General features: G+C 41.8%; 1 protein-coding gene and 1 non-coding gene across 2 annotated transcripts in view; both read right to left on the bottom strand.

Moving 5' to 3' along the window:
* The window catches only part of DCBLD2 (discoidin, CUB and LCCL domain containing 2), an 85,011-nt gene extending 63,854 nt beyond the window's left edge, over positions 1-21,157 (bottom strand). Inside the window, exon 1 of the mRNA XM_040226137.1 lies at positions 20,612-21,157. Within this exon, the coding sequence (XP_040082071.1) occupies positions 20,612-20,828 (217 nt within the window). The 5' untranslated portion in view covers positions 20,829-21,157. The remainder of the gene's footprint in view (positions 1-20,611) is intronic.
* TRNAE-UUC lies at positions 13,572-13,644 on the bottom strand. The gene has a single exon. It is a non-coding gene; the product is annotated as a tRNA-Glu (tRNA).
* Positions 21,158-21,597: the final 440 nt, after the last annotated feature.

The raw sequence follows: 21,597 nt of genomic DNA, 5'->3' as shown, positions 1-21,597 counted from the left end.
TAAGAGATGGGGGTTCGACCCCTGGGTGGGGAAGATCCCCTGGAGGAGGGCAGGGCAACCCATCACATCTTGGTAGCAGCATTATTTGTTCCAGAAATTCCCTCAGCAACTGAATATGGAAACCTAGCTAACTTAACACATTGTAAAAATCCAATATCCTCATTCTTCCCTTTATCATAAAATGTGCTATTTCACTGAGCACCTAGAAAGAGACAATGATACTGATTAAAAAGTTTCAGCTGCTGCTCCAATTGAATCATTTAGCATTCCTTAATGACGGGATTCAGATTAATGTCTAATAGGAAAATGAATACATCCTTTCAAAATGATAGTATTTTCTCCTTCAAAAGAGCTGTTTATAATCACCTTTTGGAATATTTCAGAACTTAAAAAAAAAAAAGAACTATTAAAAGTGACACTTCTGAGTTTTAACCTCAATATGGATACAGATGAATTTAAGAAAATTTTCTATTATCTTGATTTTTTATTTTTAAGAACAATGCAGGGCTGATTTTATTTACTAGAACAGAGTTTTAAAAGCCTATGAATAAGAACATAGTATCTAGCAAGTAGCAGTTGTAAAATAAATGTTTATTTGCAAGGAGATCCAACCAGTCCATCCTAAAGGAAATCAGTCCTGAATATTCATTGGAAGGACTGATGTTGAAGCTGAAACTGCAATAGTGTGGCCACCTGATGCGAAGAGCTGACTCACTGGAAAAGACCCTGATGCTGGGAAAGATTGAAGGCGGGAGGAGAAAGGGATGACAGAGAATGAGATGGTTGGATGGCATCACCAACTCCATGGACATGAGTCTGAGTAAACTCTGGGAGTTGGTGATGGATAGAGAAACCTATACACAGGTCAGGAAGCAACAGTTAGAACTGGACATGAAACAACAGACTGGTTCCAAATAGGAAAAGGAGTATGTCGAGGCTGTATATTGTCACCCTGCTTATTTAACTTACATGCAGAGTACATCATGAGAAATGCTGGGCTGGAAGAAGCACAAGCTGGAATCAAGATTGCCGGGAGAAATATCAATAACCTCAGATATGCAGATGACACCACCCTTACGGCAGAAAGTGAAGAGGAGCTAAAAAGCCTCTTGATGAAAGTGAAAGAGGAGAGTGAAAAAGTTGGCTTAAAGCTCAACATTCAGAAAACAAAGATCATGGCATCTGGTCCCATCACTTCGTGGCAAATAGATGAGGAACCAGTGGAAACAGGGTCAGACTTTATTTCGGGGGCTCCAAAATCACTGCAGATGGTGATTGCAGCCATGAAATTAAAAGACGCTTACTCCTGGGAAGAAAAGTTATGACCAACCTAGATAGCATATTGAAAGGCAGAGACATTACTTTGCCAACAAAGGTCCATCTAGTTTTTCCAGTGGTCATGTATGGATGTGAGAGTTGGACTGTGAAGAAGGCTGAGCGTTGAAGAATTGATGCTTTTGAACTGTGGTGTTGGAGAAGACTCTTGAGAGTCCCTTGGACTGCAAGGAGATCCAACCAGTCCATTCTGAAGGAGATCAACCCTGGGATTTCTTTGGAAGAATGACGCTGAAGCTGAAACTCCAGTATTTTGGCCACCTTATGCGAAGAGTTGACTCATTGGAAAAGACTTTGATGCTGGGAGGGATTGGGGGCAGGAGGAGAAGGGAACGACCAAGGATGAGATGGCTGGATGGCATCACTGACTCGATGGACGGGAGTCTGAGTGAACTCCGGGAGTTGGTAATGGACAGGGAGGCCTGGCGTGCTGCGATTCATGGGGTCACAAAGAGTCGGACACGACTGAGTGACTGAACAGAACTGAACTGAGGGAGGCCTGGCGTGCTGCAGTCCATGGGGTCACAAAGAGTCGGACATGACTAACGACTGAACTGAACTGAGTTGAATGAATAAAGAAGTTTCTCTCACAGGTTAACTGTACATTAACCTATGAAAAAGTTATCTCTAACTAGTCCCAAAACTAGCTTCAAGGAAGGAACAACAACTCTGTACCTAGAATCTGAGGACAATACTTAGTGTCTTTTGCTAATAAAGAAATTTTACTCTCAAATCCACATTAGTATTGTCACTTAGTCTACTAAGGTCAGTGCCAACATCTGGCTTCTTAAATCAATCTCTCTCTGTTGGTAGCTTTTAACCAACATTGTGCTTAGTCACTCAGTTGTGTCCGACTCTTTGTGACCCCATGGACTGTAGCCCGCCAGGCTCCTCTGTCCATGGGGATTCTCCAGACAAGAATTCTGGAGTGGGTTACCATGCCTTCCTCCAGGGTATATTCCAAGCCCAGGGATCAAACCCATGTCTCCCTCATTGCAGGCAGATTCTTTACCATCTGACCCACCAGGACTTCATTTGTCTTCTACACCTGCCTTCACTCCACACACAAAAATGAGGCACTGTTGCTCAATAATCATAATACAGAAAGGCACCATTAAATAAACCTGTGAGTTTTTGAGATACATCCACTGGCTCTTTTACAAATATAAATTTTAGAACATTATACAACTGAGAGGAATAGCAAATAACCACAAATTTCCCCTGAAACTACCATGAAAATACCTTTAATATCACTACTAGATATCACCTAAATTAAAAACAGAGATACAAAAACCTCCCTTGTGAAAATAAATGAATTATAATTCAAATAACATTTGAATAATCACCAACATTTTTCCTTAGAGAAAAAGACAACCATCCTAAGAGAACTTCTATTAATAGCAATATGAAATTAGTCAGAAATGTACTCTTACCACTGAAAAGATGAAACCGAGCTTTCTGGAAGTGTTTCAATATTTAAAAAGTAACCCTGGATAAATGAAGTGATTCAAAATATAAGTGTATTTTCTTTAGTATGTATAAAACTAAGGCAGTTTTTTAAGTGATTAGAAGTGTTGATGGATTTCAGAAAGCCAAGAATTTTGCTATTAACAGCTGAAGTCAGAACTTAGTAAAGGCAGATTGTGGCACTTCATGTATTCCCCACAGGCTATTATTTAACCTAAGGTTGTCATGTAAAAATGATTTTTTCAATAAGACTACAAGCAGAGTGTGAGGAGATATCTTTTTTAGATATCAGTTTAAAGATATCTTTATTTCATATTTGTTTGATTCTTCATAAATACACAAAATGTCTTTTTGCCTTTTCCTCTATGCAGTGTAGTTCTTACAAAAGTTAACAAAATAAATACTAACCGATGAAAAATAGGATTTTTGCACACGTGCTGATGCAAACAATTAAAATGGAGCTGTCTTTTTTCAGGATCTTGTGTAGGGGGAAGGCATGAATAGTCCACAAGTTACGTGCCAAGAATGTTCTAAAATATGTGATGGAGTTCAGAGCTTTTCTCCTCTTGCAAACAAGATGATATGCAACAGAAAGTAAAGTTAAAAGAAAGTCTCAAACCTACTGCAATTCACAAGCTTGAATGTTTCATATTTCCAAGTCTACTTGATAAGTTTAACCTGATTTGATAAATAGTTTAGCTGGCCTAACCAAATACCGACTGCTATGGAGAACATGTTTAGAATATTCCAGTCAGAAAGGGACACTAGACCAGCAGTTTTCAAATGTTTTTCCTCTGTTATTACAAAGTAAGAAATGTATTTTACACTGTGGCTCAATATGGTTTTAAATATATATTCCTGACCCACAAAAGGGTCCCCACCTGCTCAACAAAAAAAACACTGTACCACGCATCCAAAGGTGACAATGTTGAATTCTAAAATCAAAGAAAGACCTTGTGTTCATTTTTGCCCCCAAATTAGAAAATGTGCTTCCAGTTTATTTCTACAGTGCTTAAAAGCGAAGCCTATTCTATACCAAAATACTTGAAATGGGACAAAATATTTTAAAATAACACTAAAATCGGGAAAATATTATCAACAAATCACCTAACACACGACAGCAGAGGTTCTCAAATGGGGGTGGGGGCATTCAGGCAATTCTGCCTTCCACTTGGCAGAGCATAGAGATGGGTGGGAGAGATGCCCTGGAGGAGGGCGTGGCAACCCACCCACCTGACTGAGCGACTAACCAATAACAAGAGACAGGTCACCATCGAGGGGGAGGGTGCTACCAGCATCCAGGGGGTAGAGGCCAAAGATGCTGGCTAAAGTATCTTACAAGGCACAGAACAGCCCCCAAGAAGAAAGGGTGATGGACCCAAAGTGTCAAACAGTGTCAAGGCTGAGATGGGCTGACCTGGAGAAAAGGCTAGGTCTTCTTCCAACAGAAGATCTGAGTGAGTTCCTTTTCTTCTGGCTAAAGGTACAACCCAGGGAATAGCTTTCCCCACAAGGTCAAAGAAATAAACAGAAAGCTTATTTTTCTTTAAGCCAAAGTGGCAGGGGGTTGGGGGCAAGGTTCTTCTTATTACTCTACAGCCCTCAAGTATTTTTCTTGGTCGGGGCCTCTCACTTAACACGAGTGTTTGAAAAAGGACGGTAATAGGGTCAGGAAGTAAGAGTCTCCAGATTTTCTGCTTAGCTTTGTAACTGGAAAGAATAATAATCTGTGACCAGGCTAACACCACCTACTATTACTCACTTTCACAAGGTAGAATTGACAGACAGTGTAACCACTACTGGAAAAATAATTTTCAAAATGAGTATCGTAGGACCAATCCATACACTCACTCTCATCAGTAACTCCACATGGCCAGCTCTTTCTCCCTCTCCAACTCCATCATCACCACCGTGCTTGTCAGCTACTTCTCCTTCTCCCCTAAATGGTCTCTACCAGACTACAGTGGGCCATGAAGGGTAGAAAGCCTCTTCATGCAACTTTTGAATTTTAATTTTATTTCAGTAGAGAGAAAACACTGGAATTTGATCTCACTGCCCCTTCGGCTGCAGATTTATCAAGGGGATTACTCAGAGAACATGTGTTCACTTCCTCCGAATACTGTCAGGTCAGATGTGGTAAGCCAGATACAAATTTTGATACTGCTCCAGGAAAATAGCTGAGTAATTTTTTTTTTTTTTACTACATATCTCAAGAGAAAACACAAGGAATATTAATTTAAATAGCAGTGAATTAATACAACAAAGAACACATGCTTATTTTAGGCTGCTTTCTAAACTTCAAGTGTGTTTTTTAGATAAACGTGCTCATGATGCTGATTTTATGTAACTCTCCAACTAACCCCATATTATAGTCACATTACTATTAAAAATAATAGAACACGAAATGACTTCTAAAAACACTTTCTTTAACAAGAACAAACACAAATGTAGGCAACTTGCATAAATATGCCAAAAACGTAAAGCATGGCAACTTTCATTACAATCATCATAAACTAGGAGAGGCTTTTATTTTTCCAGTGGACTGTCAAGGGTTTTTGTCACAGTGCACGGATGAGTCTGACTGTATACCTCCTCTAAGTAAGAGTCACTTCTGTCACATCTTGTAACAGATCTGTGAGATCTTATAAGAAATGGAAAAGAGAGGCATTCAGAGTAGGAAAGTGTTCCGAAAAATGACTTGCAAGTATTAATCAGGATATCCTATTTCATTATTTCATTTGACTTCAATGAAGATTTTTAATGCATTATTTAGCACTAAGAATTTTCAGACTACAAAGTACTATATAAATACTATTACTTTAAGATTTTTAAAGCTGCATCATGACAATCTCAGAAAGATACTTAAAGGCCCTACTTTAATTTCACTCATTTTTTTGAAAAAATATTGCAATAAGATGGATATGTGCCGAGAGCTGCAAGAGGGTTATGGTGGCAATTTTAAGGAAAAGAAACAGCTTCCAGCTCAGTCTTCTTTAAGCCCAAACTCCTGCCTGCATGTAGTAATAATATACAAAACTGAATCACATGAAGGAAAGTGAGATGTTAAAATCCTCTTCAATCCCCACCAAGCACACACTCTACATAGAACATACTGGTTAAGCAAATGGGCCCTGGGGTCACACGATGAATGTAAAGCTCTACCACTCACTGTGATCTTGAGAAGGTTGTTTACTGCTGCTAAAGGTCAGGTTTTTTTCAAATGGGTATACTACTATCTCAAACCACATAGGGTAAGAATTCAATGAGATACTGTATGAAAACACCTACTATCAGGCTTCCCTAGTGGCTCAGTGGTAGAGAGTCTGCCTGCCAGTGCAGGAGATGCGTGTTAGACCCCTGGCCCGGGAAGATCCCACATGCCACAGAACAACTCCTGAGCCTGAACTCTAGAGCCCAGAAGCCACAACAACGGAGGCAGCGTGCTGCAACTACTAAAGCCCGCGTACCCTAGAGACCGAGCTTTGCAACAAGAGAAACCACTGCAATGAAAAGCCCAGGCGCTGCAACCGGAGAGCAGCCCCGCTCGCAGCAACTGCAGGACAGCCCATAGAGCAACAACCACCCAAAAATACATACATACATAAATAAATAAAAAGATAAAACAAAGCAAAAAACCCTCCCTGCTGCTGTCACTTCAGTCATGTCCGACTCTGTGTGACCCCATAGATGGCAGCCCACCAGGCTCCGCCGTCTCTGGGATTCTCCAGGCAAGAACACTGGAGTGGGTTGCCATTTCCTTCTCCAATGCATGAAAGGGAAAAGTGAAAGTGAAGTCGCTCAGTCGTGTCCGACTCTTCGGTGACCCCATGGACTGCAGCCCACCAGGCTCCTCCATCCATGGGATCTTCCAGGCAAGAGTACTGGAGTGGGGTGCCATTGCCTTCTCCGCCCCTCCCTACTATCAAGGGCTTAATCCACAATAATGTACTCAATTAATGTCCGAGGGTATTATTACAGTCATAAAGACCAGAAAGGCTTTTGCTTATCATATGTAGATCTGGTGCGTTTGGCACAGCCTCGCTAAGCCATCAGAACAATGGCTCATTACTTTAGAAGATTTACAGCAGCTTTAAAGCTTTGAGTCCAGTGTCCTGTGCAAAGTATAAATCATGAGAAAGTAACTCTCACTAATCTTCTCCCGGATGACCTCTACTTCACTTCAGTGACTCATGAAAATACAACCTAGACTTTGTTTTTGCTATTACTGTAGACCCCTCCCATCTGTGAAAAGTCAAAAACTTTTAATGTCTCACTTCTTTGGTTAGCCTCCTGACCCTTCAGCTCTCTTACACCCACTGCTCACTTCTGTGAACTTCTCTCTTTTCTCTCCATCTGTTATGTTGCCCTTAGCCTCACTTCTTTCCCCACCCAGTCTGGATCTCACATCCAGTGTGTGAACTACACTCTTCCTGGTACCTTCACTTCCTGGCCACTATGCCTTCCTGAGGATCTATCTGCCTGAGAAACCCTCCACCTGGGATCAAATGATCTCTCTGCCCAGGAGCCAAGCACGGCTGGAAAAAAAAAAAAAATCACAGTCTAGGGAACAGCTGTCATAACAATAATGGATCCTGATCTCAAATGGGCACTGAAAGTCACCAGTATTTTTACTCAGTGTTTCTCAAAATTTCATCAACATTAGAACATTAGGTTCTCACGCCTCCATCTCTGTTTCAATAGATTATAATAAATATGGCAGAAAAATTATCTGAAACTTGGAAAGAGGCTAAAAAAAAAAGGTGAGCAGCAGAAACTTTAAATGCCATAGAGACCAAAAGCTGCCCCAAAATTACAGAGCAAAGTATTTAACTGGACTTGTAATTTATCATCAACTAAAGGTCCTAGTCTTCATCTGCATAAACTTGCAGATTTTTTTTTAAATTAATTTATTTTTTAATTGAAGGACAATTGCTTTATAGTATTATGTTGGTTTCTACCAAACATCAACATGAATCAGCTATAGGGTTTACCTATGTTCCTCCTCTCTCATTTGAACATCCCTCCCACCTCCCTCCCCATCCCACCCCTCTAGGTTGTTACGGAGTCCCAGTTTGAGTTCCCTGAGTCCTGAGTCGTACAGCAAATTCCCACTGATTATCTATTTTACATATGGTAATATATGTTTCCATGTTACTGTCTCTGTACATCTCACCCTCTCCTTCCTTCCCTCAAGCTGTGTCCATAAGTCTGTTCTCAACGTCTGTGTCTCCACGGCTGCTCTGCAAATAGGTTCAACAGTACCATCTTTCTAGATTCTATATCTAAATGTGTTAGTATATGATATTTGTTTTTCTCTTTCTGACTCGCTTCACTGTGTATCATAGGCTCTAAATTACAAGTCCATCTACCTCATTAGGACTGACTCAAATGGCTTCCTTTTTATGGCTGAGTAATATTCCATTATACATATGTACCACAGCATCTTTATCTATTCATCTGTTGATGGACATCTAGGTTGCTTCCATGTCCTAGCTATTATAAATAGTGCTGCAATGAACATTGGAGTACATGTGTCTTTTTCAGTTTTGGGTTTTCTCAGGGCATATGCCTAGCAGTGGAACTGCCGGGTCATATGCTAGTTTTATTCCTATAAACTTGGAGATTTTTGTCCTGTGGAGATGCATAAAATCTCTGGACAGTTGAAAAAAAAAATCCTAATACTACAGTTTAAAGCCCTAATAGCCCACTTTTAGTCATCTAATCTAGCAATCACAGCCTAAGACTGCCTATCTAAACACCGTCTCTCAAATACTCTACACGTTTTAACCTCTTACTGATTCCTTCATTAATTACTGAGTTGAATAAAATCTTTGATGTGTTGGATCCACGCTTTTAATAAATTTCAGAATTATAACAATGAGAGCAACAACAAAAACACACAATCTTCCTCCACCCAGTGTTCCCCAATACCTACCACTTTTTCCCACCTTTTTTCCTTATAGAGAGAGCTTTTCCAGTTTTCCACGTCTGATGTCTTATTTCTTTGCCTCCTGTACGCCCTCCCATTCTAGGCTCAAAATATGATAATTCAGTTTCCAGACAGTTGTGGGTTGGATTGTGCTCCCTCTAGACCCCATTACCCCAACAACAAAATGATATGTTCCTAAATCCTGGAACCTATGAATGTCACCTTATTTGGAAACAGGTCTTAGCAGATGTAATCAATTTAAAATGAGGTCATACTGGATTAGGACAAATCCTAACCCAGTGTCTGGTGTCCTTATAAAAAGAGGGAAATTTGGACAGGGATACAGACATAGGGAAAATACCATGTAACTTCAGAGGCACAGACTGGAATGATGCAAAGGGATTCCAAAGACTGCAACTCCCAGAAGCTAGAAGAAGCAAGGAAGGGCCCTCACCTAGAGCCTTAGGAGACAGCACATGGCCCAGCCAATACCTGACTTGCAGAAGTTCAGCCTGCACAACTATAGGACAATAAATTTCTGTTGCTTGAACCCATCTAAATTTGTGGTGATCTGTTATGGCAGCACCAGGAAGCACAGACCTACCTTCCCAATGGGGCTATTCACTAAAGCGGTCAGTTTGCGAGCTGCCAAGTCAACAGATATTTTGCCATCCTTATCATCTGTGACCTTTCCACTGCATCTGGTATTGCTGGCCTTTCCTTCCCTCCCACCTTCCTTCCTTCCTTATCGGCCCTCCCTCCTTCTTAGAACTCTCCTTCCCCAACTTAGTTCTTCTTTTAACTCTCTAATTGCCACTTCTCCAGGATCTCAGCTGACATCTTTTGACTACAGATAACTGACACTGCGGTTCTCCAGAGCTCTTTCCTCTCTCTCTGTATGCTGCCAGGGCCATCTCTCCACCCCGACTTCAGTTACCACTAGGTGGAGAATGCTCCTAACTTTTCCAACCTTTCTCCTAATTCTCAAATCTGTCATCTACTTCTACTAAGCATCTCCGCTCAGAAATTCCATAGCATTCAAACTCATGTACCAAGCATTCAATGAGCATCTTCCAAGTGCCAAGTACTGAACCAGGTGTTAGAACAAGAGAAATGACAAGGCCCTTGTCCTTACAGAATTTACAAAATAGTAAGACAGACATAGTACTGATAAATAATTTCCAGGATGTTGAGTACTGCAGGAAGTAATGGATGTGATACAGTGTGTGCATGAGCATGCATGGATAAATAGCAATTAACTAGACAATTACTTGTGGATGAGGGAGGTGCTGGAAGCAGAAAGAAGACAATCCAGAAGAAAAAAAAAAAACAGCATTTTTAACTGACCTTTGCTCTCTCAGATTTAATTGGTCATTAAGTTTTATACTTTGTTTCCTTAGTATCTCTAAATTTAGTCCCTCCAAACAAGTGCAGGCCCTTGCAAGAGTTCTCTAACAGGTTCCCTCCACTTCCTTTCTTTCCTCTCCAATCCACTGCCCACACTCCTGCCAGTGTTTCTTAGACAGGGTCATGCAGGTCCCTCATGTAAAAAACCTTCAACTGTTCTCTACTGATGATACAATAAATCTCAAACTCTTCAGCAAGAATACAAAGTCCATTATAATTTGTCCCTGACTCCTTTTCCCATCTCATCTCTCAACTTTTCACACAAACTCTCTGCCGCCCCCCCCCCCAACCGCCCCGGGGCTCTGGAACGATGGGCTCCCAGGTAACTCCCTCATACTCCACCCACTCTCTGCTCTGCACTTCTCAGCTCTGCCAATAATAATGCCCTTACTCCTCAGAGCCACCTGGCAAATACCTACTCAGTGTTCTCTCCGGAAACCTTTCTGAAAGTCCAGGTCTTTCTCTCCATTTCCATTATTAAAATCTCTTTATTGAATATGCTTAATTATGCATATTTATGTCGGTTTGCCAGACCAGCTGTAGAACTCTGCTATGTAGAGTTCTATGTAGGCAATGTATTCTGTTCGCCTGGGTAGCCACAGACATAGAAACAAGGCGTACTGGGTTCTTAACATATGCTGCCGAATTTAGAAAATATGAACTCAAAACAAACCATGGGTAGGCACAATGGTAGACAAGTGATACAATAGAAAGTACACAGGCCTGGGAATCAGACAGACTTTTCAATGTAAATTCTAGCAATGCCAACTTCTGAGGTGATCCTAGCACTTAAGCTCTACATCCTCAACTATACATGGGAATAATACCACCCATCTCCCAAGGTAATTGTGAGGGCTTGGTAAGAACTTATGTAAAATGCAGTGGATTCTATAAACGTGAACAACCTCTCTGAAGATGATGTCTATGTATCTAGTACCCTCCCTTCCTGCTGGGAACTACTCTGTAGTTTGCAACAGTTTTCATATGACCTCATGCCCCCTGGTTAGCTAACTAGTCCAAGGGTGGGAACTGACTCACACTGGGCCCATTTGAGGCCAACTTACCCTACCCTCCCATTTCCTGCCCTTGTATGTCAGGGAAACCCCAGAATCTCTCCAGTGTTGAGGCCATAAGCCTTGAGGATTGCCAGCAGCCATGATCTGCTGCATACAGAGAAAGCCAGACTGTAACAAGACAGAGTCCTTCGTGTCTGAGGTCTGGCTGCATCCCTGCTTTTCCCGGAGCTTAGTCTGGCTCAGTCCTTAAGAAGATTCCGCAAACTACCTCAAAATGCTCCCCCAAATTACCTTCTACTTTAAGCATGTGTAATTTTCAGTTCCCTATAACCTTCCTAACTAAAACACTCTTCCTCCACCCGTGCAACAGAATGTCTCACATCCAGACCTATAAAGTTAGAATCTAGGATAAAAAGAGTAACCAGAAATAGGTCATGCTCGGAAGAGAGAGAGAAACCATGAACCTGAAAATGATCTGAGGGTGGAGATCAAAGAAAGTTGAAGTCTATCAACAGGTAGGAAGTTGGAGAAAGGGGAGGCCAAAAGTGAGGGGACAAAACCTGTATTAAGGTCTCGGTGGGCTGGAGGCCAAGTAAGGACATTTCACATGAACAATCACACCCTGCTGTCACATTTCTTCACTACACACCCTGAGCCCTTCACTAAGCTAGGGGTGGAACTTTCCCATACAGTAAGTGTAGGGAAAATGGGAAGCAGGACCAGAAGGATGGAGAAGCACTGGATCTCAATAGAAAGCCAACACTTGAGAATGGAAATCTTAACTGTAGAGTAGGAAAGGAGAAATGAAGTTTTCATTCACACGTTGTTTCACTCATTGAACCAAAATTTAGCAACTACCTAGACTTAGTCACAGCCTCATGCATTCTACAGAAGTGAGTTACACATTTTAAAAAAACCACAGTGTGACATGCCTAGTATTAATATTTAAATCCATATATGTCTGACTCCAACATCTCTATACTTTCAAACTCCATCCACGTTAAAAAATAATGAAGACAAAGAAAGCTCTCGGGTTTAAAAGAAAAGAAATCTCACAGTTGAAAACACACTTTCAGAAGAGCAGAAGCTAGACTGCAAGGAAATCATCATTTAACAAATATCTTCTGTGTGCTAGACACTAAAAAAATGCACAGCACAAAGGTAGTCTACTTGTTAGTTGGTCACTGAAAAAAGGGGAAATATAGGCTATAGGCAAAGCAACCAGTTGAAAGAAAAGATGTATATATAAGCCAGTGGCATCTTGACTGTGTTTCCAGATACAAGGTTAAGAAGCACCATGGAAGTTTAAATTATGCTAAAAGCATAACTTATATTCCCCAATGAAGCAGGGTTCTGGACAAGGTGGAAGAGATGATTTGAGAAAGAAGAAAAGGCGAGGCAGGAGGTAGTTTTACTTGCAGGGGTGAAGAGCAGGACAAGGGTTTAGGAAAAGGCAGGTCAGTCATGATGCTGCGGCTGAGCAAAAATCCCATGGGAGGTTCGACCAATGGTCCTTACCTGAGGCAGATCTAGTCACAAAGGTCACATGCCTTTCTCCAGCAACCCTGAGCTGTTCAGAACAAGAGAAAGCGGTGGGGACTGGCATGTGGGCCAGGTTTAGGCTCCATCAAGGACATAGGGAAAAGCATCAATGGGATGATGAACCTGGGCTGAGACAAGTGACCCAGAAATGGGCAAAGGGACTCAGCAGAAGCAGAGGTAGCTAAGGGTGATGTCACTGCTGATATCACCACAGGTATAAACGCTTCCGTCTGCCCTGCCATGGAAGTCCTCCACAATCTTGTCCCCACTGACCTTTCCAGCCTGTTTCGCATTACTTTCCTCTGACACCAGATGAGTGAAGCTACCTGAATGTTCTCCAGGAGTTTCAGTCAGCAAAGAAAAAGGAGGCAGGCAACAACTAGAACCAAAACTAGGGAGTTTTATAAAGCTGGAGGTGACTATTCAAATCAAAATCTGAATGAGAGGGCAAAGGAGTGCACCTCACTGGCTTTCATTGATTTTGGCTTAGCACAGCTCTTAAAGACCACTTATTTGACAGGGCAACACAGCAGTGTTCTCTAAATAGCAGCCATGGCTTTGTTCAGAGTTCCAGTTGAGCGGACTCCTCTCATTATGAAAGCAAGAGTCTAGCTCCTGGGAAGAAGGCTGTGGGGAGAACACTGGGCAGAATGTCAGGCCCTGTGCAAGCAGGTTAAGGTTCAAGAAAGGGCTCTATTTCCATGGAACTGAGAAGCCCAGGCTCTGAGGGAATCAGACAAAGGACAAGTGTGAAGGGCATGCAAGTGCCAAGGACTAATGAATAACATGCTTGGGGCAGCAAATTCACTGCAGAAATGAGTTCTGAATTCTTTTTTTTTTTTTTTGGCCCAGCTGAGTGGTTTGTGGAATTTTAGTTCCCTGACCAGGGCCTGAACCCAGGCCCTTGGCAGTGAACGTGCCATGTCCTAACCACTGGACCATCAGGGAGTTCACCTAAATTCACATTTTTTGAATGATGGGCATCATGGTAAGTATTAGAAATTAGAAAATGAATAAAACTGCCAGATATAAGTATTCAATATACATTGTGATTAATGACTGAACAGCAGAAACTAGAAATTACCATCTGGAGATGAGTGGATGTGGTGACAAGAGGACGCTTCTCAGAGAGGATGAGACCAAGGAAGGTTTGAAGGATGGTAAGAGGTTACTGCTTCCCGGGGGGCTTAAGGGTAAAGAATCTGCCTGCCAAGCAGGAGACATGGGTTCAATCCCTGGGTCGGGAAGATCCCCTGGAGAAGGAAACGGCAACCCACTCCAGTATTCTTGCCTGGGAAATCTCATAGACAGAGGAGCCTGGCAGGCTGCAGTCCATGGGATCACAAAGAGTTGGACATGGCTCAGCAACTACAAGGAGGTAACCAAGCAGATAAAGACAGGGGCTCTTTCTCTTCAAGTAGAGAAAATGATACATGTAAAGAGATCAGTATAGAGAACAAGGTAAAACAGGATCAAAATACATATGAGAGGAATAAAAATCTCAGTTTTACACAGAACTATATATATATAAAGGGTGAGGGATGCTGGCATGAGATAAAGTCAGAGAAGGAAGGGAGGGGCCAGATTCTGAAAAAATATATATATAACACAAAGGACTCCTCTCGCTATAAAAGCACAGGAGTCTAGATACTGGGAAGATGGTAGATTTTATCTTGCAGGTGGTAAAGGGGCTGCTGGACACACTAAGGAAGTATTAACAGAGCTCCAAGAGGGCAGTGCCCCAGTGCACAGAACCACAGCCCTCAGAAAAGAACCAACAAATATTTGCCCAAATATGGGGCAAGAGTGTAGGGTATGGGGCTTGCGGAGGAAGCAGTGGGCCAGGGCCAGAGGCTGAGGCATGCTACTTACCGCAGCAGGGCTGCCTTTGACACTCAAAAGTTTCCTGACTCCTTGCTGTTCTGATGCTGCGATCTTTACTCCTTAAATGCCACTCATCCCTGTGAACTAGGAATCCACTGGCCCTAACAGCTGATCTGCTTAAAACCATTTTATCAGCAAGGTTTCTCCTACTTCCCTGGGCACTGTGAGCTTACCCTCCTTTTCAAACTCACAGCACTGTGCAACTCTCCCTGGCTATTTACACACACGCTCCAACTTGAAGATGATTATTGCCCCAACTAGACTGCAGGATCCCTGAAGACAATGACAATATTTGACTCGTTCATAACTATCTTGGGGCTGTGTTAACATACGTGCACACACCCTGGGAGTTTATAGTTGGAACTCTCTCATGCTGAGAGTTTTTATGAGAGGATGATAATGAGTACGAGCATTTTCTCTTTGATCCCAAGTGATTAAGTTCTGACTGCAAACTCTGAGAAACTGTACTCCACAGAAGCAAGGGATGCTGAGCCTCCTCTCCCTAGAAAGCAGTTGAGGCGCATCTTGGGGTCTTTCCAGTAACTCAAGCAGCTAGCCGAAGATCTTCTTCCAACTACATACCTTCAGAGTGCAGGTGGATCTAGCAGGTGACGCTTTAGCAGCCTTTTAAGATCATTCCATTATCCATCTGCTTCAGTGGACACTGGCATTCATTAAATTCTAGTTTATGTGAATATCTGTATTTTTTTGTACTTATAGAGTATACTGATTTAATCCACATAAGGACCTGGAAAATTAGCATTTTGTGGGTTTCTAAACTAATAGTTTGAACTGGCATACTTTCTTAAAGATCCTATCGTAAATAAAGAATTTAATCAAATGGATTAAAGAAAATAATGCAATAGCAGTTTTGAACAGCATAGTAATTACTTCATAAAGAATAAATGTCCTGTGAAAAAAATTTTAATTTCAAAATATTTGTCTTGCCATATTTTCAAAGTGGCCTTCTGTGTACTAAATCAGCCTGTATTAATTTTAACATGATACATCTGCAGAAAATAACACCACACTACTAAGATTACAACCACATAAGATTATGTAGATGTGTGAATATGGACTAGAAAGGAAGATGAAGTGAAGTGAAGTGAAAGTCGCTGTCATGTCCGACTCTTTGAGACCCCATGGACTATACAGTTCATGGAATTCTCCAGGCCAGAATACTGGGAAAGGAGTATACGCCAAGGAAAAGAGTGGGTAGCCTTTCCCTTCTCCAGGGGATCTTCCCAACCCAGGGATCAAACCCAGGTCTCCTGCAATGCAGGTGGATTCTTTACCAGCTAAGCCACAAGGGAAGCCCAACAAAAATTATAAATTGATAGATTAGGGGTAGGACTATAATCATTAATTAAGTTTTTGGTTTTGAGTAATTGTTATATAATTGTTATCTGTATGATATTTTTAAAATAAATAAAGTGCTAAGGCCATAAGGTTGCTATAAAATAAACTGAATCCATGAGCCACACAAGAAAAACTGCCAAGTGGTCTCACTGCCTATATCAACAATCACATTTAGCAAATATCACTCCCTCTACAAAGCTTTTCCTGATCTACATAGTTTCATGTCATCAGTCTACATCCTTCCGACTAGTCAAGAATTGGAAGTGAAAACCATCTGTTTGCATGCATTTAATTAATACCTAGCATTACCACCTGAACTTTCATACCCTAGGTTTATTTTGTAAAGTATAGTCTTATATTTAAAGTCTAACTCTATGTAAATCAAGACTTTCCTTATCATACTATAATCTGATGCTTTCTTTTTGGAAATTAATTCATTCATTATCTTTTAAATTCTAGTACTGATGCTTTAACTCATACACATTTCGTTGGTCTTTTAGAATGAAACTTAGATGTTCAAACAGAACTATTCATTATTTCCAAAACAAAGTAAAGTTTTCTCTCTGTTGATAACACTGGGAAATCTACCTAAAAATCATTAACCTGTAATTTTACAATTAATTTTTAATTTACAAGCTTTTAAAATATGGATTTTAAAATTTGATCATTAACACATATGGAAGATGTGCTATATTTCTAACCTCCACTATGCAAAATTAATCAGAAATATAGCAGAAAAAGCATGCTTTGATTTTTGCCTCTGAAAAAAACTACGTAAAAGAGCCCTAGTGTTAGTTGCTCAGTCTTGTCTGACTCTTTGCAACCCCATGGACTGTAGACTCCCAGACTCCTCTGTTCATGGGAGTTTTCAAGGCTAGAATACAGGAGTGGGTTGCCATGACCTCCTCCAAGGGATCTTCCAGACCCAGGTATCAAACTTGTGTCTCCTGCATTTCAGGCAGATTCTTTACTGTCTGAGCCACCAGGGAAGAACTTAAGAGCCCTAATGTTTCATCAAACCAAAAATAATTAATTAGGTTAATTCCAAATTAACCTAATGTCAACATTAGAAATAATTACAAATGTTCTTTGCACTGGGACATGTTCTTCATTTCTGACAATTCACAAATACTGCTCAAAAACTATTTTCCTGCATCACAAGCAAATAAAGGCACTACCTGACAGACTGTAAATTTTTTTCACACATTAGTTCAAAAATCATTGTGAAACTGAATGATTCTTTTTAAAAAGGAATCTGATTTGACAGATTTATTAAATTAGCTAACAAAAATAATTACTTCCATGAATATTTTGTATTAATAGGCCTGAAGAAGTCAGTCTCAATGGATTTTTAAAATTTATTCCCCTGATATTTTACCACATCCAAATAACATTCTAATGTACAGGCTTCCCTGGTAGCTCAGTGAATAAGATTCTGCCTGCCAATGCAGGGGTCATGGGTTCAATCCCTACCTGGTCTATGGAGCAACTAAGTGTGTGGGCCACAGCTACTGAAGCCCGAGCCCCCTAGAGCCTGTGCTCCACAATAAGAGAAGCCCCCGCAATGAGAAGCCCATGCACCGCAACTACAGAAAGCTGCACAAAAGCAGCGAAGGCTCAGCTCAGCCAAAAGGAAAAAACTCTAACCCGGAAGGTGGGCAAACCCTCCATGACACAAATGAGGAAGCTGAGCTTCTGAGATGAGGCGACACAAATTCCTATGGTCATAAAGTAAACCAAAGACTTAAATTCATTCAGTAGACCCGCAACTTCCTATTAAGTAAATGTATTACGGTAACAAATAGGCAATCAGCGTAAGTTCCACCAATTTAAGTTTTTTAGAGAGACATACATTTTACAGGTAAATAATGCTTTCAATAAAAACAAGAAAGACTTTGAAGGTGAACTTAATATCAAACTCAGAACTCAAGACACACAAATATATAAGCCTTGCCTAAAACAGCATCATAGTCAAACAGATGTGAATAAACAGAATTTATAAATATATTAATGAAGTAAGATGAAATACATCTCTGTTGTGAAAGGTTGACAAGTTTTCAGACCAATGAAAAATTTTATTCTAGACCAAATGAAAAGAAAAAACATTTGGTCAGCAGCAAATCTGCTGAAGAATGGCATTAATGTGTGGCATTAAAATGAGGTCTAAAAGATTAAGAGAAAAAAATCCTGAAATACATTTCTACCTCAAAACACATATTAAATGTATTTCTACCTAGGATGGCTAAGGAAAAAAAAAATCTGTATATCACAAAACACTTTCTCACAGCTTTTTTTTATTGCAATTTGCAGAACATTGGAAAATGCATAAAGAAACTACTTACAACTCTACCATCAAAAAACAACTTTTATCATTTTATTATCTCCTTCCAATCTTATTATAAAGACTTCTGATAGAGTAAAAACTCCAGCTTGTAACTTAACATTATAATATAGTAGACATCCCCATTAGAAAAAAATTCTAAAAGCATCTTAAAGCACTGTTTCTCATTTCAAAGTCAGACTTCCTTCCAGGTTATGTGAAGAATCCCAGTGGACCCTAAAGCACATCTGTTAAGACCAGTAACACGGACAGGACCACAGGCTGCATCCGGATCCACTGAGTAAGAAATACAATTTTAAAAAACTGGGGAATTCAAATGCCATACAATTTCTGGGTTTTCAGGTGATGTATACCTAAATGACCCTTACTTTATCAATTTAGTAAGCTCATGATTAACAATGATAGTCTGTTACAGCTGTTTGTACTTTACCCTCTGCCAGAATCCTATGTACTAGCATTTCATTTTCATCAAGCTAAGAAATAGGTATATACTCATATTACTGATGTAGAAAACTGAGGTACAAACAAATGAAGTGATTTTACAAAATTTACCCAATCAACGTGGGAGAACTAGAAATCAGGTCTTTTAAATTATCAGGATCATTTCTATTTGTGTTAATCTATACTGATGTTTTTATATAACATGACACTGTAAAAGAGAACCAGATACTCTAGTTGTTAAAATGCTTGGTAAAAACTAAAATTAAACTTTAAAAAAAAGGTAATGTTGCATGTTTAATTAGGCCAGGCTTGAGAAACTCTAAAAACAAGGCAATTGTCTCATTTGCAGAGGAGACATTTAATCAGTTATAAACTATTCAAAGATCTTTTTTGAAAACATGACATAAACACTTTCAGATTCTGAAATAAGCAAAAGTGGTCAGAGTATCCTGCTTATGTAGTTATACTTTGTATCAATATACCTTATTTTATGGGTGTCTCAGTTTCCTTATGTTTGAAATGGGATAACAATACTTAACTCAGATGGCTGTGGTGAGGATTAAATGAGTTAATAGATGTAAAACACTAAGGGTTGTCACAAAGTAAGACCCATTCAATCAGTGTTAGCTATATGTTAATATAATCCTGTTTTGCTTTTTCTTTCTACCAGGAGGAAAATAGAAGCATAGGTTCTAAAATTTCAATGAAGGAAAGAATTTCACTCTAATTTATTAAGTGCTGATGTTCAAGAATTCGATTAAGGAGATGATCTAACTGAAACCTGAATGCTCCCTAGAGCTGAAAGAGGTCAGTTTACCAAAAACATTGTTTCCATTTACATTATATTTCCACATGCCTGTCAAAGTTTTAGCATCTTCACAATGACGTGCTTAAGACCATGATTGCATACTCTGCTGAAAACTACATGAAAGCAACACTGAGCTGGACTTAAACTTGGAGATCAACCTAAAAACAAACAAAAAAACCTCTTCCAAGTATTAAGTAACAATCCAGTTCTTATCTCTCTCACTGTAATAAAATGGAAATTCAATGCAGAAATGTGTTCAATAACTTGATGTCGAATTGTTTTCAAAATTGCTGTTCAATGCCTGGAAAAAAGTACTAAAAAGGGGAAGAAATCAGCCCAGCATTCTCTTTCAACTATGATTATTAAGTAAATAGCTTTGTACGCCCTGGAATAGGTTCTCGAAGGATTGTAGTAGGAAAGAAGTTTTGTCACTTTATGTAAGGGCTTGCCCATGTAATACGGATCGCTCCGTCTGGGCAATAGAGCACGCTGCCTTGGGTCCCAGACGCAGAGTCTGACCCAAACAATCTATCTAGACCACCATTCTGAATAGGCAGGGATTGCAAAGAGCATGTTCTAAATCCAAGACTCAGAGATAACCAGAATCAACTCTATTCGATTTTGAACTTGGCACTTTCACAAAAGATAATCGTCGTCAACTCCCTTCAATAGATTTAAGATGCTATTCAATTACCTGGCCGTTTTACTCTGTTCATCCATCCACTTAGCTTAACATTAGACAGCGCATCTCCAAAACTTCTCCTTTTCCTCTCAACTGTTTTCCCCAGAACAATCCAATGCCCAAAGGAAGTCTTCATAGCAAGGTCTCACTTCCCTCTTTTCAAAAAAAATGAATGGGCTCCCCCAAAAGTAAAGCCGCGCCAACTTGGGGAAAAACAGACAGCCAAGCTTTGCAATTCAACCCAGCGAGTGCGGGACCAGGTCTGGCCAGGCACCGAAGCGCACCACAACTACGCTGCGCGTCTGCAGATTCCGTAACGACCCGGACACCCGGCGCCCCAGAGGCTCCCACTGCGCCCCCCGAGGGCCCGCGAGCAGCGCACTCCTCGGGAAGAACTCACCTTGCTGGGCTCCGGCGTCCTCGAGCAGCAGGAGCAGGATAAGTAAGAGGAGGAGGAACAGAGGCCTGGGGAAGGAGGTGGAGGAGGAGTTGGAGCGAAATGGGAGGGGGTAGGAGCGGGAGAGGGGGAGCGCGGCCCGGGCGGGGGCGGCGACCGCGGCCCGGACTAGGAAACGTTGAGGGCTGTGCCCGGCTCTCACCACCGCCCGGCTCGCCATCGCGGCGGCCGGCAGTCCGCCTGCATAGTGCGGCCGCCCCGGGGCCGCGGCACCGGGCGAGGAGGCAAAGGCAGCGGCGGGAGAGCAAGAGGCAGCGCGCGCTTCGCCCCACGCCGCCCGCACTCCTCGAAACCTCCTTCTTCGTCCCTTCCCTCCGCTCCCCTCCCCGGGACCCCAGGCCGGAGCGCTAGGGAGGGGAGGGAAAGAAACAGGGTGCTCGAGCCGCGGAGGACAGCTGGGGCGACGCGCCTCCAGAGCCGCGTTCAGCAATCCGAACCCTGCCCACCGCGCTCGTCCTGGGCTCCGGCTGGCTGGCAGGCAGGCCGGCCGCCCGCTCCCTCGCGCTCCCTCTCGCGCGTGCTGACCACGCCTTCACAGCCGCCCCGGCCAATCCGCGGGCAGCTCTGGTCCGTCTCCCTCTGTGCCACCCAATCAACACTCGTTCGCCTCGGTCGACCCGTTAGCTCCCCGGCCCACCCCTCGAGCTCCACCGCCCCTCATCTCTCTCCTCCAATCCCCTGCGGCCTTGGGAAGCGTCCCACCCGCCTCCCCCAAAACGGGTTCCGCCCCCAAACTCTAGCCCCCGACAGCCCCCGCCCGGCCCGCGCGCCTGTTATTGTTGGGACTTCAGCCCAAGCTGATCCCGTAGAGGCGGTTGCTTGCTCTGGTCAATGACTTCCGGGACTTCCCCTAGCCCGCTCTCCCTGCTGCTCTGGCCCAACTTGCTCATTGCTCCTCCCACGTCGCACATCAGGCCACTGGAAGGGGT

Source organism: Oryx dammah, unplaced genomic scaffold (genome assembly GCF_014754425.2).
Source record: "Oryx dammah isolate SB20612 unplaced genomic scaffold, SCBI_Odam_1.1 HiC_scaffold_2, whole genome shotgun sequence".
NCBI classification, from domain to species: Eukaryota; Metazoa; Chordata; class Mammalia; order Artiodactyla; family Bovidae; genus Oryx; species Oryx dammah.
The sequence above is the reverse complement of the archived record's forward strand: the minus strand, read 5'-3'. Positions and strand labels throughout refer to the sequence as shown.